General features: G+C 38.3%; 1 protein-coding gene across 5 annotated transcripts in view; it reads left to right on the forward strand.

Annotated features, from left to right (window-relative positions):
* Nucleotides 1-19,472, forward strand: part of LOC148033429 (pentatricopeptide repeat-containing protein At4g35850, mitochondrial-like) — a 103,431-nt gene that overhangs the window by 58,111 nt on the left and 25,848 nt on the right. For all 5 annotated transcript variants that reach the window (XR_015691310.1, XR_015691309.1, XR_015691308.1 and 2 more), the window contains exons 4-7: nucleotides 7,154-7,219; nucleotides 8,544-8,641; nucleotides 8,720-8,837; nucleotides 8,930-9,139. Coding sequence is in view for 2 of the 5 variants with exons in the window: in XM_087681352.1 (XP_087537478.1) it covers nucleotides 7,154-7,219; nucleotides 8,544-8,641; nucleotides 8,720-8,837; nucleotides 8,930-9,139 (492 nt within the window). In the remaining 3 variants the exon portion in view is untranslated. The remainder of the gene's footprint in view (nucleotides 1-7,153; nucleotides 7,220-8,543; nucleotides 8,642-8,719; nucleotides 8,838-8,929; nucleotides 9,140-19,472) is intronic.

Here is a 19,472-nt window from a genome sequence, read left to right on the forward strand (position 1 = left end):
TCTCCTGTAGAGGAATGTCCCACCGGTGAAAAATGAGCTGCCCACACCTCTCTTGGTTGCATTGGCTTTCTATGGAGAGGAGCTAATCAATCCTAGGGGATTGTCACATCAATCCCCCTTCTCATAGCCTTTGTCCTTCTCGGGTATCTTGCTGCTGATGTAGAATCTCCAAGTCCTTGATCCTAAAGATTTTTGGTACTAGTTTCTCTTCTCGGAGAGGGTGGTAATGACTTATTAATCAACAATTACAGCAAGTATTTAATTACATAAACTAAAATGCACAATTTACCACTTAATCTTGGACAATGGAGAGCGTGTTGATCCCAAAACTGGTACCCTGTGCAACATTTCTTTACTTGTGTTCATAGTAGCCAAAATGTTAGAAATGAAACGTTAGAAACGTGTTTCGTAAGTTTCTTTCAAGAGGGAGTAAATTAAGAAATGTGGGTTTTTTAATATAGGGATTTTTAATAGTTTTGACAAGGGAAAGAGGTTCTAAACCTCTATGGAACTCTCTCTTAAAGAAAGAATGGCCAATTAAGCTTGAGTGATAATAGAGTCAATTGAGAATAATATATTATACATTGCATATCCATGATTCATTATTGACTTGTCACTTATGTCAAAGTTAAGTCTTTGGACAAGCTATACTATGGTTTAGAACTCAAACATTATGATTCATACATATCATACAAAGAAAATTGAAATTAACATGTAAATAGTCTATCTACAATATGGACTTAGTCAAGTTGCAACATCATGATTATCATTTTAAAATAAACTGACAAAATGTCAAAATCGAGAATGAATCATAATATATCATAAATAACTCATAAATGAAACTAACATCATATAATATTCAACTCTCAAGACAAGAATAGATACAAGATTGACAAAGTTCAATAACTAAACAAAATCACAAAAAAATCAGTCTCTTGTCCAAAATCTTAAGTCCTCAGGAGTCATTACACATCATCATCATTATGTTTAACATTGCTCCATAGTTTTTGTAAAAACAAAAAAAAAAACCCACGTTTTTTACTCTTAGAAACGTTTTGTGCTTTAAGAAGCCTTTCATAAGTTTCAAATTCAAAGAATATGTTTCTTAGCTGCTATACTTGTATTGCAATTTGGGTGGAATACATTGAAATTCCTTGAATCTCCTTCGCTCTTGAATTGCCTCCTGTTGTCAAGAATAACCAGCAAGCCTTCAAACCAATGCTCGCTAGGATGAGGGGGATTGTGCTTTAGTAGGTGAACTTGTGTTGATTAGAGTTAAGCGCATGAATGAATTGTTGGGTTGTTGTGATGTCAAGTCACACCTAAAGCCCAAGGTACTCGATTGTTCAGCCCTTGTTGAAATGTCTACCTAGGATCTGACTTGCACATGTGATGTGACACAAGCTATATCCATGAATATAGAAGAAATGGACATCAGACTCACATCTCAGCCCTAGAGCCAAAAAGGCTAACCCCCAAGCTTAGGAGCTAGTAGCAAACTAGGTCACAACCATGTCTCAAGAGTTGGTGTCCAATGCCACTAGCCCACACCATCCGAGTATATGGAGGCATCAACCTACGGGTGAAAGAGTCCAAGAGTGGTGATCACACGATGGTGCGCACAATAGGGCCTTGGGTCTAATAAATAGGAATTAACTTTCCTAACCCTAAAGTATCCTTAGTGCATTTGCACTAAGTCACTTCATGATCATAGTGACCGATACTACTAGTACCCATCCAGATGTCCAAGGATGCAACACTTGCTCCCTTATGAATGATTGTTGTCCATAGTAATATTCTTAGGAATGAAATGGAGAAAATGACTCTTCAATGAATGTACCAACTCCTAAGTAGCCTCCACCTTCGAGCGGCTTTTCCACTTTACCAAATACTCGGGGTACATGGTTCAATGAGATCATATATTCCTATATTAAAGAACTAATTCGGGGTGGAATGTAATGTGAAATCAGCCTTCCTTATTTGAGACTTGAGAGGGTAGTAATGACCTAATTAATCAACAGTTATAGTAAGTAATTAATGACATGAAATTAAAATGAACATTTTGCCGCTTGATCTTGGACAATGGACAGCATGTTGACTCCAAAATTGGCACCCCTTCCGATATTTCTTGAACTTGTATTGCAATTTGGATGGAATACATTGAGATTCATTGAATCTCATTTGCTCTCCAATCGCCTCTTACTATTAGAGATGACTAGCAAGCCTCCAAACCAATTTGTCCCTTGGTTTGCTCGGGGATTGGCTTTCAACTGTGCTCATTGGGTGACAAATTTAGGCCTGAATGTTTGTTGGCTGAATGGTCACTTGAATCTCCTAAGATTGCCCCGATTTGACTGATTGAAATTCAAGTCTCTAGGCCTTAATTCTAAGCATGCTTCTCGAGGTGGCTGTCAATTGCTAATTTTTGCTATAAATTAGGGTTTACATTAGATATTAGTCAAAATCTCCACCTCCAACGGTTGACTTTGCTGGAAATTGCTGTGGAAGAATGGGAATAGGCTAGAAGATGAGAGAGAATGCTGAGGAGAGAGAAAATTTTGATTTTTGATGTGAGAAACTAGAGAAAATCGGTTGCATTGTTTAGACAGCCATGGAAGTTGTCATAGATCGCCAAGATCTCCCAAAACTGCTGTCACCTAGAGCCAGATGCTGTTGCTTGCATCCATAAGGCCTTGGGGCTGTAGTCGTGTGGTCCAGAAGCTCCCCTTGATGGCTGCAAATGGTCTCTAACAGCAAGTGACCTGATCACACAGCCTCTTTGCAGTTGATGCTGTGGAGTGACCCTCCCTCGCCCTCTCCCTCTCCTAGGCTCCAAAAACGTTTTCCCCACTTGTGTGGGTAAGTTTTGCCAAGTGATGGCCTTCCAAAAACAATTTCTAGCATTATCCGACTTTATAAAATTAATTTTCAGAGTATCAAATTTTAAAATTAATTCAATAATTATTTATGGCTCAAGAAAATAGTATGACAAGTCAACAATCAAATTAGCTAGGTCAATTTATCATTGAAGTGATCTTGAGCACTTGCTAACCATGGATTAGCATTGATTAATTAATTAATGTCAATTCTCTATTGTCACCATTGACACTTAGGGCTAATTAAATAGTCTAGGCCAAATTTTAACACTTGGTACTACTTAGTACTTGTCTAATATAACCTGTTACAACTTTTATCTTATATAGCCGTTGATTTCTTGGGGTCCCAAGCACCACATTGTGAAATGATTGATCCACACTTCACATGTGCAAGTCATTTGCACATTTGAGTAGCTTCTAATCATATGCTAAGCAAAGCTTTAAAATTTCACATCCTTGTGACAATGAGTTGTATCTTGGAGCAGTGAAACTCCCTCAATCAAAAGTATTTAGTTCACCTTGCTACAATCAGTCTTTCAAATGACTCACATGGACCATTGGATGAATTCAAACATTTGGAGGTAAATCAAGCTCATAGGACACGTTGCTTATCTTCTTGGTAATTTGGAAAGGACCGCACTACCTCAAAGATAATTTATAGCACTTGTCGGTAGTTATTGAATCAGATTTCTTTGAAACTTTAAGGTAAGTCGACATTCTCTCTTAGAGCTTTCGAGGAGTATGATTTTGATTAGCACAAAATATAGCATGATCTTGGGCCATTTTAATGCTTTCCCTCGCAATTGTCAATATCTCTTGCATATTATACAAAATGTCGACCATGAACTACACTTTTACCCCTTGGAGCTCGACGACAATCGGTGGGTTTCAGCTCATAACTGTACATTAGCATAGACAGACTATGTGTAGTTGAATGCATAGGATTGTTACAAGTAAAACTGAATCTGAGGAGGATAACACTCCCAATGAGATTGTCTACAAGAGAGAGATGCTCATAGCATATGCCCTATGATCTAATTTGTCTTGTCGGTTTGTCCATCGATCTCAGGATGCTCGTAGGATGATACAAATACTTGGGTCTCCAATTTTTGGAAGGCTGTTTGCTAGAAATGGCCAATGAACTTACGATCACGGTCATTGGCTATTTCTTTGGGCAAACCTTAAAGTCTATACAAATGATCAACAAAGAGACTAGCCAATTTTGGCTTTTAATGGTTGTCTTTGTTGTGATAAATCAAGCCATTTTTGTCAATTGGTGTACTATGACCACGATTGCATCATGACCTTGATTTGTATGAGGTAATCCTACTACAAAATCCTTAGAAATGCCACTCCACTTCTTAATGGAATTTGTAAAGGATGTAACATCCGTGCTTGTTTGTGCCATTTGACTTTATTAAGTTGACATTGGGGCCACTCACGTATGTAAGACTTATCCACAGACTTCATGAGCGGCCAATAGAAGTAGTGACAAATCACTCAAATCACTCACGAGCCATGGCCCCATTTGTTCAAGAAAGATTCAATGCCCAATGACAAAATGAGAAATGGGGACTAAGATAGGAACAGCTCCAACAATCACCAAAGCTTGCTAACATGCTTAGGGATGGCGAGAGAGAGAGAGAGAGAGAGAGAGAGAGAGAGAGAGAGAGAGAGATTACGAAGATTTTGGGACTGTTGGCACAACTAGGTCACTTGGAATGCCTTCATTTTTGATTTTGCCTCTGGGGTTCAGAGTCATGTTGCTAGGCTGAAGGGTCTTCTCCATTTGGCAGCTGGATTTTTTTCAGCATGCTGGCCTTGTCTGTTGGGAAGATTTAGTTTCTTGGCATATGGTTGTTTCTTCTGCTACTCTGCCATCATGCGTGACTCCTGTACTTCTCACGTGATTAATATAATTGCCCATTATACAAATAAAAGTGACAGAGGCTGTCATGGCCAGATCTCTTGCTTTAGCTGCAGTTTGTTTGTTGGACTGTTGCTGGCCTCCTCTGCTGTGGCCTGCGTCATAGCTCAAGGCTGAGTACACAGAGTCCTGTAAACAAGTGCAGGCTGTCTCGTGTCTCCTGCAAATAGGTGCAGACTGTGAACCATAAACTGGTGAACAGCAGGCAGACATAGCCCTGAACAGGCCTTTTGAAGGTAAGCACAGACCTGGGAGGAGAAGCAGGTCACAACCTGGGGCCAGGAGTAGGCCATGAATGCTGCAGACTGTCGTTTGCAGTCTGTGTGGCTGAGAAGTAGGTGGACAGACCTGCATGCTTCCTGTTGACAGAGACACATCATATATTGTCAGTAACCACCATGACCAGACCTGTGCACTGTACTGCAGATAAGGGCAAGGCAAACATAGTCAGGTAGCCTGTGTGATTGGACCAACATGGCTAGACAGATCTGTGTTTGGTTAGCAGTAAAGGTTGGTGGGTCGAGGCAGAGTAGGCTTAGGCTTGTGTGATTTGAGGTGTGAGCAACGATGATGATAGGTAAAAGTTTTTTATTTTTAATTTTTGGGGGGGGGGGGGGGTGATGGCATTGGGAAGGAAAATTAAGGATAGGGGTAATGCATGATAAAGAGTGGCCTGTCTGGTCCACGATCCCTTTATAGAACTTGTATGAGCCAGTTTTTCTATAAGATTTTAATTGTCTCAAGTGGTTTGGGGCTAGGAACCTTGGTAACTTAACATGGGGAAATGGATCTCCAAGCTCTAATGATAGCAGCTGCAAATCTGACCTCATAGCCCCTCCCAAGTTTTGGCTCTGATTTGGTAGAAAACCCATGTGATTCTCTTTTGCCAAGGACCACCGGAGTGTGGACTAATCTTCTCCAATCTCCAAAGTACTTGATCTAGGTCAATGACCCAAGTTTGCTTCTGAACCTCACCTGAGTATAATAACATTCTAGTTCCCCTTTACCCTAGTTGGGTTGGTATCTCCTCCAGATCAAATGAAGTTCAGATGCTTCACTTGGCCAACATATGATTTGGACACAGCACACGAGCTGGTAATGTACCACATGCTCACTAAGAGATCTTGGTTCGGCACCACTACTCTTTTTGCCAGAGAAAGTTTTGTTATACATTCCACATGACATCCCAAACACCTCACTGAGATTCTGCTAGGACTACTGAGGTCTCCAGTTTGGCTGCTGCATGTTGCATGCCCAAAATCCACTTAGTTTCAATTAATGAGTGTGGCTGAAATTAGGACAGAAGTCCAAGGATGAATCATGACTTAAAGGCCCTGAAACATCCAGGTATACAGCCATGTGATCTGTAAACTTGACATCTAGGAGCTCATTGTGATCCTGTCTAATACCAGTCTGTCTGGCAAGTAAGAAAGAGCTCATAACCTCTGCCACAAAAGATAAGAGGAAGGGATCTAGTTGACATCCTTGCTGTATTATTTCTGTACGTTGAATCTCTCACCCTTGGCATCACTCACAATGACATGGCTATGAGCTGAAGAATCAAGTGCTCCCTCCTCCGAGTCACTGCCCTGGAAAACCCATCTTCACTATGATGCCCTCCAAGACTTGTTATTCAATTGTATTTAAAAGAATTTGAAGCTACAAGCTGGATGTCAATGCACATGCCATGTTTTTTGTGGTTCTTTCAGTGATAGAGGATTTCCAAACATTCCAAAGGGGATTTAAACCTACAAATTGGACTTCAAGTTCCTGTTCCAATCAAATAGTGATTGTTTCACTAGTTTCTGGTTCCTTTTGCTGTTAAGCTCTTGGTGGTTTTTCTAATATAGACAGCAGATTCATGTTCTTTTCTGTTTACCTGGTCTCTTCCTATCCAACTACCACTTGTCTGTCATACCGTCTTCTTTCTAGGGTGCTGCTACACATTTTAAGCACTGACGCTGGCTTAAAACACTAGAGTGGCAAGTTTCAGAAATATCTACAACAGCCATAGAAACTACCTGTGCCAGGTATATATCTGATTTTGGGAAAGTACAGATGAGCACTGATTGTATAGATAGATGATGAACAAGAGTAGGTTTGTTTTCTTTCTCCTGTCTAAAATGTAAATTCTGTACTTCGAAAGGTGACAGATTAGTTGCTCATGCTTCCAGATGCAGATTTTATTTAATATGTACCATCAACGGCTAGGCTTGCTTGCTTGTGTTGCACATCAGCTTGCAAATGTTAGCTTTTCTTGTCAGCATACGTCATGCACGTTTTGTTGTTTGCGTATAGTTTGTACAGTTGATTTGTGCATTGAGATTGTTGATAATTTAAATTGTTGTAGGATTCGTCGTTCAATTGTCTGATTGCTACTTGTGGAAGATGTCGACAGCAGCGTCGGGCATTCCAGGTTTGAAATTGTATTGTCATCTTGTGTCCTTATTCCTAAGGAAATGTTTAATTCTCAGGTGTTATGAAAATCACTTTCTGATTTTGGGAGTGCATCTTTGAAAAAATGTCTATCATGTGTTTATTTTTGCAGGCCACAATATGGATTGTGCTTCAATGTCCATTGTGGAAGTCTTAGTTTGGTAATTTGTGAACACAAACGAGTCATGTGCCTTATTTAAGTTGTTTGCAGGCCAGTTGGTTAATAGTGGTGGATGTTGTTTTGCCATGCCTCATTCTAACTGCACCTTCGATAAGAGAGTACCACTTTATTGAAGCCAGCCCACTTTTTTGTTCTCCCTTCTTATCACCTTTGCTCCTGTGAGAATGAAGTGGACATATAAACATCTGGGTATCTGCTTTATACTAAACAGTTTATGACTTCAACCCTTATGAATTTGTGTCCTGCAGAACTACTTAAATATGGTATCGTAAACTATATCATGTAGACTCTTCTTGCATTTCTACATGCTTGTTTTTCTCCGATTAGCCCATCCAAGGTCCACCATCTGGTCTGCATTTTGGTCATTGTGTTGCTTCAGATATTGAGAGTCATTGTTGTAGAGTTATGAAAAAAGTATTCACTAAGAACAAAATTTAAGAAAATGAAAATCTTAAAACAAGAAAGAAATACAATGGCACCTAGTGGTCCTTAAAATGTTTGCTTGATCTAAATTCTGGCTTGCTTTTGATGCCACTTTCCTACTCTGTTATATTGGCCTAGGTAACAGAGATAGGCTCCAAACAGCAGTCCATGTATCCATATGGTGTGTTTCTTCACAATCTTTGGTTATCATCCCCCTGTATACCACTATCTCTAGTAAGTTATCACATGCATAACTTTCTCTAGCTATCCACTCTCACAGGTTCTCAATGCATTAGCATGTTCTGTCCTATGTTTCAGAATTACTGGTAAATGCAAAACATTTGCCACCATGAATAGAGTTGTCCATTTTTCCTGCCTTCTTGATTGCCTTGTTTTGCTTTGTGTACACTGGTAATGATATGCATAGGAGGACTTTGCTTCTATCTCTGAGGAGGTGGCCTGGGAACATGACATTTATTTTTTGAGGTAGTGATAGCACACTTCAGATAGTTTGAAGTATACATTTAAGCTAAATAAAAAGAGTACAATTGCTCGTCCTCAGGCAAATTTTGTAAGGTGCTTGTCGCTGTTGTTCAAGAAAGATGTGAAATCAAGCTTCATCACAAGTTGGAACAATAGTCTGACCAGCTGCTGTTATTGTTATGTTTCTTTTTGGGGTTGAAACAAATCTCTAAGAAAGGTTGTAGAGGAGATGATGCAGTTTAACATGCGTCCTAATCAAAAAACTCTAACAGCACTTCTAGGAGCATGTGGTGCTGCTGGTTTACCCAAGGAAGCGTAAGCTCATGATCCCTGTTTTTTCCTGCGAATTTATGATTGAAAATTTAGTGCTTGATCTCTGTGCTTGTGCTTCAGTGCTGGTGTTGTGCAGAGAATAACAGAATCAGGATTTAGTTTGAACAAATACTGCTATGCTGCACTTATTGCTGCAGAGAAAAATCAACTGGCCAAGAAGAGCGACACTCTTGACAAGGTGATCACCCTGGGGTATCAATAATGACCTGTTTGTGATTATTTTTAGCTGTTCTGGATGACAATGCCATTTATGATTTTGCCTGTTTGCAGATAATAGAGCTTGTGAGACAATCTAGCAGCTGGTCAGCACAGGAGGCATTTGGTGGAAGGGATGCCAGGGACATCGTTGATGAAATTGATGAATACCTCTATTGTCTTCCCACTGTTGACTTTGTGCGAGGAAGACGAAATATGGTTGATCGAAGGTTGACAGTATACCATGCTGCACTCTGTGCCTGTGCGGACTTAAAAAGCACATCAGTAAGTTTGGCTAATGCTTGTTGAGGAGATATGATTTCTTTCTTGTATCAGGGGAAACCTCAAGTGTTGCCTTGTTTGATGCCAGTAGGATGCACGCTGTTAATTCTTTATGTCTCACTCTGCCAAGTGAAAGCTGAAACATGGTGATGCCAACATTGTGGTCTCTGTGGAAACACACAGTGTCTTACCTTTATTCTATACTGGGTCTGAAATATTTATTGTACTGCTGTCTGCTCATCTCTAGTATAATGTAGAGGTAATATTGGACCCAATTCTTGCACTTTTGTCTGCTCATTTCTAGTATGATATAGAGGCAATGTGCAAATTTATGGTTGTTTTTTCTGGGCCTGTCAATAAAGGTTTTGTTAAAGCTAGCTGATGCTTCCTGCAGCCCTTTCTTTAAGCTGATGCCACGGGTGACTGATGAGGCTCACGTTTGCTAAGAACCATCTTTCATGCAAGCTTGATATGATCGGTAAAATTGTCATTATGGAATTAGTGCTGTCCTTGGCCTGCGTACCTGGTGCGGGAATATGGAAAATTACCAAGTTTTAAATTATGCAGTGAAGAGTCAAAGGCAGGACTGTATTGATATATGGCTATGCTCAATCCTTTGCACATATTGTTTTGTTTTTGGTGGCCTCCATATTTCCACTTCTTCAAACACTAGGCATGGAAGTTGTAAGTGGCTGTGAGCTGATCTTGATTAGTTTGGAAAGCCAGCTTTATGGTTGTTTTAATGGAAGGATATTTTGTCATCTTCTACATTCTTCACGCATTTTAAAGAGGGATGAGTTGCTGCTGTAGTATACCAAGGCTGAGAGTGCACAGCTTTGCTGACAATTTTAAGGTCAGTGTGTTTCTGTCAAAGGGAGAAACAAGAAGTTTGTCGCAGTTAAATGAAGAGAATCATTTAGCTACAAAGGGCGAAAAGGGAAAGGGAAAAAAGTGGCTGTTAGTGTTGCAATGAGAAAATTTGCACCTTCAAAGATTGTGACAAGGATGGGAATAAAGCCAAGACGGGCAAGCTCTTCTTTTGATGATGAGAGTTACAGCAGCTAGAGTAGAAGCAATAGCATCTGCAAGATTTGTTGATGATGGCTGGGCCTTCTAGTCTTTGGAAGACCTTCCATATCTTTTGGAATCCATGCGTCTATTCTTTCTAGTAATGGGCTATTTGCCAAGGAGTGACTTCAAGGGGAAATGTCAATGATTTGGTTTTATCATGGCCCTTGCATTTAGGCACAGACGAAGGCCTAGGTTTGAGCCTCCTAAACCATGTTATTTGCCTTTAAGGCATGCTCAGTTTTGATAAGCCTTTAAGCGATGTGCATGTAATTGTGCTCAACTTTGAGCTTATGAGTTGATGAAAGAAAACACAACATAACTGAGGATAATAAGGAATGCAAGTATAGGAGAGAGAGAGACTTTCTTTCTGTACTATAATTGATATAACTTGTAACAAACTTTTTGTATATCAATTGTTACCAAGACATATTGACTCGGTGATTCCAAATTAATTTGATGCTCATGTTCTTAAAGATGATTTGCATTATTTAAGTGCTTCAAAATATGATTATGTATTCATTTTTCTATTTAAACGTTACCAATGGCTAGAAAGCTTAGTCGAGTTGTCAGATTGACCAAAAAACTGAGATGACTAAGAATTTTACACTCGTCACGTTGACTAGAAGCCCATATAATGAGTAGTTCTAGAAAGTGAAACTAGATGCTCATGATTGAAGAAACAAACCATGAATTGGTGAACCTATATAATGAAGCTCTCCAAAAGTTAAATATGGCGACTTCTAAAATTTGGAAGGTTACTATTTTGAAAGTTATTCAAATGGAAATTTTGTTTGGATCAAAGGTTGCGGAATTTCGAAAGAAATAATTTTGTCTTCAACAGCTATCTGAAATTCTTAACCATTTGAGAGATTTTTAGATTAGAAGGTTTGGAATCTTATTTCTTGATCTAGAAATTCAAGCTTTGATGGAGAGAGAGGCTAAAGCACGGGCTGAAGCTAAGGTCTTTGAAGATTTTCTTATTGAAAGGCTCTTGAGACAGATGGTATTACGGCTACGAAGGCCTATTTCTACACGAAAGGTATCAATGTTATTGATGTAACTAAGTCTATGAGAGGTAACATATCACCTATCATTCAAGAATCTACCCAAGCGGTAACTTCAAAGTCTCTTCATACACAAGCTGTCTTCTCTTGTCCCAAGAATCCCTCCATGGAGAAAGAGCAAGGAGAAAAGACAAAGAACCGACTATTTCCATGGTAGTTGAATTTCTAAAGATGCTTTTAGCAAAGGAAAATGATGCTAAAAGAGGCTTCAACTTGGAGAGAAAAGCGTATAGTTTGATGTTTTCTATGATAAGAGAAAATCTCAAAAAGTTGTGTCTTTTACCAGACAATTTGATGCTACTTTTGGTGGTGAAGATTATAGAAAAAAAAAAAAAAAGAATGGATAAAATGCATCTCAAGGATGTTGCTTTAAATTGGTGGCTCAAAGTTGTTTAAGAGGGAAAGAAACCCAAGTCTTGGAAAGAGTTTGAGATGCTCAACAATAAGTTTCCGCCTTCATTCTTTGAAGCTAATATGCAATAAGAATGGGATGAGCTAAAGGAAAGCCATGGAGACAATGTTGAAACATATATCAAGATGTTTGCAGTTGTTTCTTTTAAATTTATATCTCTTAATGAAGTTTCTTCCAATATGGAGATGAGAAAGTTTATCCATGGCTTATATTCAAAGGTACGACAAGCTGTAAATATGACAAAGTTTGATAATTTGGAAGCAGCCCAAGATGCGGCCTTAGAAGTTGAAGGATTGCATATGCCATGGATGCTTGGTAAAGCCTCAAAAGAAGAACCACAAAGAAAGAAGACTAAGATGTTTAACCAAAAGAAGTCAGATAAACAAGAACCATAAAGATAGACCATCTTTGCTATCCAAAAAGTAGCTAATATATCAGTAGTTAGTAAAATATACATGAGAAGGATGATGCTTCTCGTGGAAAAAATTGACACATGGCTGGTCAATGTTTTAATAAGATAAAGAAAAACCAACCTCAAAAGACACCTTAAGCAAATGCTATACCTAAGGAATCCTTGAAACATGATGAAACTCTGTCAGAGAAAAGGAAGCTTTTTATGGCTTGGGGTAAGATTGCTAATTAACCTATTGTCGTTCATTTTGATACAGGGGCTATTTCTCACTGTATCCATACTCGGGTTTTTGAAGCTCTATATCTATCAAAGGAGAGATTGAAATACTAGAAATGTTAGGTGCTACTTTTCAAGGAATGGAGTCTGAAGTTACTTCCATTCTTGGGAAACTACGAATTGAGATGGAAGATTATGAGAGTTTTGTCATGGGAGATCTTGGTCATTGTAATGCTTTATTAGAAATATCTTCGCATAGAAGAGTAGATCCAACCATTGATTGGAATCAAAATAAGTTTAGATTTCATTTTAAGGGTAAAAATGTATCTTTTGGTGTGGGAATGAAAGGGAACTCTATTTTCATCTTATCCCATGTATAAGTTTGTAAAGCAATGAGAAAGTCTATTTCCTCGTACTTGATTTTTGTTAAAGATTCTAACAAAGAGTGTAGAATTGAAGAGTCCATCTCAAATATGAACGAGGATCGAATGAGTTTCTTAAAGGAGTCTAAAGATTGTTTTGCAAACACTTTATCTGACGAGTTACCACTAGTAAGGTTAGAAGATCATCACATTGATCCCTTGGAGAAGGGTCTAATAAAACCTAGTTTCTCACCGTTTCGCTCTCTAGTCCTCTTAGTGCAGAAGAAATATGGAACTTAGCACATGTGTGTGGATTATAGAGTCCTCAACAAAATTACAGTTTAGAATATGTTTTCCATTCCAAGAATTGATGATATCTTAGATAGATTGGATGGATCCAAAGTATTCAATTGGATTGACTTGAAGAGTGTCTATCATCAGATAAGAATTGCTTCTCAAGATATTCATAAAATAGCATTCAAAACAACTTTTGGTTTGTATGAGTTTCTTGTGCTACCATTTGGTCTCACCGGTGCTCTTGCAACCTTTAATTGAATGATGGAAATAATCTTTAGAGCACATTGGAAATTTATAGGTACTTTCTTTGATGATATTTTGGTTCATTTGAAAGATGAAAAAGAGCATAAGCAACGCTTGAAAATAATGTTTCAAGAACTCTGCAAACACAAACTTTATGTGAATGGCAAAAAGAGTGCATTTTTCCTAGAAGAGATTCACTACTTGGGCCATATTGTATCCAAAGATGGGATTCGGATGGATGTAGGAAAAATCAAGGCTATTGTAGAATGACCAGGATTAAATAGTGTTCATGAAGGTTGAAGTTTCTTAGGATCATGCTCTTATTAGAGGAGATGCATTAAATGGTTTGTAGTGGTTGCTGATTTCAGTGTGTACGATGCCTTCTCTTGTTGACACAGGTCTCAAGGTGTTTGCAAACCCTAATTTCTACAGAAATTTAGGGTTTATAATAGAGATGTCTCTATTGTCAACCAAATTTGGCTGAGATTTGCTCAAATTGGTTGAGAAATGTTGAGATCTCCTAAGAATGGTTTGGAAAGGTGAGAGAAAGCGAAGATGAGAGAGAAATCTAATTTTCTTTGCAAGAAGACCAGAAAGTCTGCCTGCTATCTGCTCCAACTTGCATTACAGTCACCTACTGCTAGGCACCTACAAAATATTGTCACCTAATAAGCAATGCTATTGCCAGTCCCTGGAAGGTGACTCCCTATTGTCCCCTATCTGTTGAGGTGCCCAGGTGGCTGTCTTTTGCAGCGAATTGTTGTTCTCTGAATAGAAAATGAACCAACATCTCTCTCCCTTCCTGTCCCATGTTGTAAACTGATTGAATGGCAGAGACCTAACCCCCAAAAACGTTTTCCTTGTTTGTTTGTGTATTTTTGCGAAGTGGCAGCCTTCTAAACCCATTTTTCAGCATTATCCAACCATTTAATTAATTTTCAGGATTAAATAATCTTGAAAATTAATTTCAACCTTTTTGCCCTTGCCCAAAATTAAATCTACGCATCCATAATTAAATTGGATAGGGCATTTGCAACCTGGAGTGGTCCTCAACCTTTGTTGACCCTTAGTTTGGTATTAATTAATTAATTAATTAATGCTAGTCCCTAGTATCACCATCGACACTTATTGGCCAAAAAACTGTCCTAGGGTAAAAACAGACACCAACAACTGACTCCCAAAGCCCAACTGGCATAACTTATTATAACTTTTGCCTTTGACACCCACTATATCCTCCAGGTCCTTGATCTATTACCATGAAATAATTGCCATGTGCATCACATGTGCTAAACAACCTTGCACATTTGATTAATAACTCAATCAAATGTTATCAACAGGATTAAAGCACCTCAAAATTTCACATTTAGGTGAGAGACCTCCCCCTTGAAATCTGTGCAATTGCCCTCGATTGCAATGCTTTGTGCCAAAGGTAAAGCATATTGCATTGGAATTTCCATAAGACATCATAGTCACAACATTGCACAATGTTTTTCAACCATACTACATGTGTCAAACCTTGTTGAAAATTTCCAGCTCGCATAAACAATCTAGAACTACTGCTAGAAAGCCATTGTATACATCCAGAACTCATGTTTCTCAATAGTTTTGACTTCAGAACCATAGTAAAGCATATTTTCAGCATAAACCATGGTTGAAACTATCAATGGCATACATGTTGTTGTCCATGGAACCAGCTATAAACCATTGAATTTTGAGCATAATCTGATCATAAACTGATCACTTGTTGATCTGAGAAGTGATCACAAATTGCTGCAAATGTGACCCCAAACTGGTTACAAACTAATTGCAAAAATTGACCAGCAATCAATGTAAAAACTGATCCCAAAAGTGACCATAAATGGTTCTTAAATGGATCAAAAAATAAGCTGAAACTGATCAGAATTTTTATCTCAAAATTGAAGTAAAATTAATGCCAAATTGATTATAAGCTAATGCAAAAGTATAGTTCCAATGCCTGGGTGAAACTCATACTCTTTTGCACACATCTCATAGTGACTAGTACACTGATTGAGTAGTGACCTCATGGCATACATACTGTCAGTACAATACCTTGGATGCATACTGAATACATCCGATTGAATACATCTAATATCCACTACATATGAGAGCTGTCCAAAACTAGTGGAGTGGAAGTGTTACCTTCCCCTTGAGTATGAGACAATACTTCGGACCCCTGCTTTGTTGAACCTGATTGAGCCTGAACTAAAGTTGGCTCTAATTGAAAGGTAAAGTTGCAACAACGGAGAATGGTCTACCAAGTCATCCTCTTCTATCCATTTGGCATCGAATGGTGAATAGTTCTAAAATTTCACCAAGTATCTCTTGGAAAGTTTACCTTTGACATTTTTTTCCTTATGTACCAAAATCTGCTCGGATACCAAAATCTCATCTAGCTCCTTAACCTCAGGCTGAATTTCACCAAATATATATTGTGGCACATCACCAAGAAAAGGCCTTAACAAATTGACATGAAAGGCATTGTGTATCCGCTAATGTGGAGGTAATTTCAGCCAATATGCCTCATTGTTGATATTCTCCAACACTTGGAAGGGCCCATAGTACCTCATACTCAACTTCGGATACAATTTTTCTTTTTCTTTCATATTTTTCAGCCTTGCCTTTTCAAAACGCAGCAATACATAATTGCCCTTTGCAAACTATAAAGCACGTCTATGACGATCAGTTGCTCTCTTTTGCTTTTCCAGTGATTTGTGAAGTGCATACTTTATTTTTGCATAGGTTGCATCCAAGTTTTTTACTTGCTCATGAAGGGGTACGGGGCAATAAGAAGTAATAGGCAGTAACGCATCCCAAAACTTATTATTATATTACTTCAAATTCTTACGTTCCTTAGCATCCAACTTATTTCAGGCTGTCATGATGTCCACCTCAAAGGTACTTGTCAACCAAATCGATGCAAACATTTGCTTGAATTGTATCCACATTGACGGTGCTCTACCTTGTATTAAAAGAGTAAACCACTACTGAAATGCATTCCCTTTCAAGAAAGTGGTTGCCTTTCGAATCTTCGAGGACTCGTTTTCCCCTTGGATAGGCTGCATCAAATTGCTGAAGAAAAGTTAAATCTTTTAGCCTATCTTATGCATGGCTGGAGGGCTCAGACTTCATTGCTTTTCCACCCTCATCATAGTCTTTTGCTACCCCTTTGGGTGTCAAGTTGTCATATGTTGGCTGTTGCAAAAAGGGTGCATTCACTAAATTTACATTAAAACCAACATCAAATGGAGCATTTGCATGAGCAACATTCATTCCTTGGGTCCCATAAGCATTCATGGATGTAGATGCATTACCAAACATGCTACTTTGTCTCTAGGCATCAAGCCGATGCTGTCATAGATAGGGTTTTGCATATTTCCAGCCATACTCCAATACATTGGGCCTTGTACACCATGCATTGGCTGTTACTTACCATGGGGATTTGTGTTACATTCTCGTATGTGGTTCTTGTCCAACCATAGCATGAAAAATCATGCTTCCACCAAAATAACTTGGCTGCCCCATCATAGTATGTATGCCCGGTTGTCTAAAATCCATTGGATTGGCACTTTCATCATGGCCTTGCATTTGCATTTCTTGCCCTGTAGATACCAACTGTTTCGCTTCGTTAGCATCTTTGGGAGTTTCAAATGAAGGGTTTGGCATTATCTTCCGTGCACCTTACTCTCGCGAAGGTGTAGAAGATGACTTCTTCTTCTTGCCCTTACCATCCTTCTTTGGAGCATTCAAAAATCAGGTAAATTGAGGATCCTTTGCCAATTCAACAAAGAGATTTAGTGCTGTTCTCATTCGATTCTTGAATTGGTCATCAAATTTCTCTTCACTTTGCTGGTCATCAGCCTCATTATGCCTTGAAGGCCTTATAACTTGCCCAACAATAACATTTTCAGCTTGCTGTCTATGGTGTGAGCCTTATCCAAGATCAGACATTGCATTTTTTTCATTCCCATATGAATGTTCATACTGAGAGGTATCATCGCTGCTTGATTGCATCTCACTGTATGAAGACATATTGGTGTAATTTCTTGCTATTAAGAGCAAAAATCAGCATTAGCACAAAGCTTTGGCTTGTAATTAGGTGCCTTGGGCCCATTAAATCAAGAGATTGAGTTGTGTCCCGGCAACTGAACCATGAGACCAACCTTTCTTCTTGGAAATGGTGGTAATTCCTTGATTAAGCACTTAATTACAACAATCAATAAATAAACATAAATTGAAATGTGCCCTAAAATTGGTGCCCCTTTGGGTATTTCATTAATTTTAATTGCTAATGGAGGAGATTCCACAATCTCGTTTGTTGATCCAAAATCCCCTCGATGTACATACAATTAGCAAGCAATTTGGGCCAATTGCCCCTTGATTTTCACCCAAGAATTACACAAATGGAACCGTCAGTTGGCCAAATGTGGGCCAATTCACAATGGATGGCTTGGCATTTGAAATCCTTGTCAATTTCACGAATTTCGGGTTTTGTTTTTAGTATGATGCCTTCTCCTATTGGCACGATTCCCAAGGTATTTGCCAAACCCTAATTTCTACAGAAATTTAGGATTTACAATTGAGATCTCTTTGCTATCCACCAAATTTGGTTGAGATGTGCTCAAAATGGATAAGAATTGCTGAGATCTCTTAAGAATGGTTTGGATAAGGTGAGAGAAAGCCAAGATGAGAGAAAAATTTGATTTTCTTTGCGAGGAAACCCAAAAATCTACCTGCTATCTGCTCCAGTTTGCAATTAATGTAGTCATGTACTACCAGTAATCTCCAAAATGTTGTCACATGGTAAGCAATACTGTTGCCAGCCCTTGGGAGGTGACTCCTTGTTGTCCCCTACCTGTTGAGGCACCTAGATGGCTGTCTTTTGCAGCAAATTGCTGCTCTCTGATGAGAAAATGGACCAACAACTTTCTCCTTCACTCTCGCGAGTTGTAAATTGATTGAATGACTGAGACCTAGCTCCCAAAAATGTTTTCTTAGTTTGCATGGGCATTTTTGCAAAGTAGTAATATTCTAAATTCATTTTTCAGCATTATCCAGCCATTTAATTAATTTTTAGAATTAAATAATATTAAAAATTAATTTAATCCCTTTTGACCTTGCCCAAAATTAAATTGGCTAGGCAATTTGCAACGTGGAGGGTTTTCCAATCTCTGTTGACCCTTAGACTGGCATTAATTAATCAATTAATGCTAGTCTCTAATGTCACTATTGATACTTATTAGGTAGTTGATGCCCTGTCAAGAAGATCTCGGATTCATGCAGTGTCCATGATTCATCATACAGATTTCACTAGTATGAGGTACATGTATGCTTCTGATAAAGATTTTAAAACCATTTGGGAGAGTTAATAACTTTGTACAATGAAAATTTTTTATGTTATCAAAGATGGATTTCTTTGGATGGAGAATAGATTTTAGACCTAAAGTAATCGAAGAATGCCATGTGACTCCTTACGTGCTCATTGTGGTATTTTGGCCACAACCAAGGCACTTGAAATGTATTTTTTTTGGCTAAGTCTTCGACTAGACATTGAACAATTTATCAAAGAGTGTCTTGTGTGCCGAAAGATTAAGTTTGATTGCCAAAAGCTTGTAGGGATTTTACAACCATAACGAATTTTGAGCCAATCTTGGAAAAGCATTGCTATGGATTTTATTTTTGGCTTGTCAAAATCAGCAAATTGCAATGATGGTATATGGACTATTATTGATAGGTTTAGTAAATAAGCTCATTTGAGTCTAGTCAAGAAGACTATCAAGTCTCAACATATAGCTAGAATACTTATTAAATAAATCTTGAAGTATCGTTGTACCATAATCTATTATAGGTGATAGAGATCCACGAATCACTAGTCTCTTTTAGTGTGCTCTTTTTGAAAATTTGGGTACAAAGCTTATCATTTTCTTTTTCTTATAATCCTCAAATAGATGCACAAAATGAGATAGCTAATCTCACAATATTGGATATGCCGAAATGCTATTGCCATGAAGCCAATCAACAATAGGAAACATATTTACCTTTGGTAGAATATATCTATAACAACACAATTTATACTTCTATAGCTAAAGCACAATTTGAGATTATATATGGAAAACGACTATTGTTATCTATTCTCAAAACAAAGGAGGAGATATTTCATGCCGATGAGTTCTTGTGTGATATGGAAATAGCTTTCACCTAAGTTAGATGAGCTATCCAAAGATCTTTAAGAAAAAAAAAA

Source organism: Lygodium microphyllum, chromosome 7, assembly GCF_053477565.2.
Source record: "Lygodium microphyllum isolate KBCC chromosome 7, Lygodium_microphyllum_v1.1.10, whole genome shotgun sequence".
Taxonomy (NCBI): Eukaryota; Viridiplantae; Streptophyta; class Polypodiopsida; order Schizaeales; family Lygodiaceae; genus Lygodium; species Lygodium microphyllum.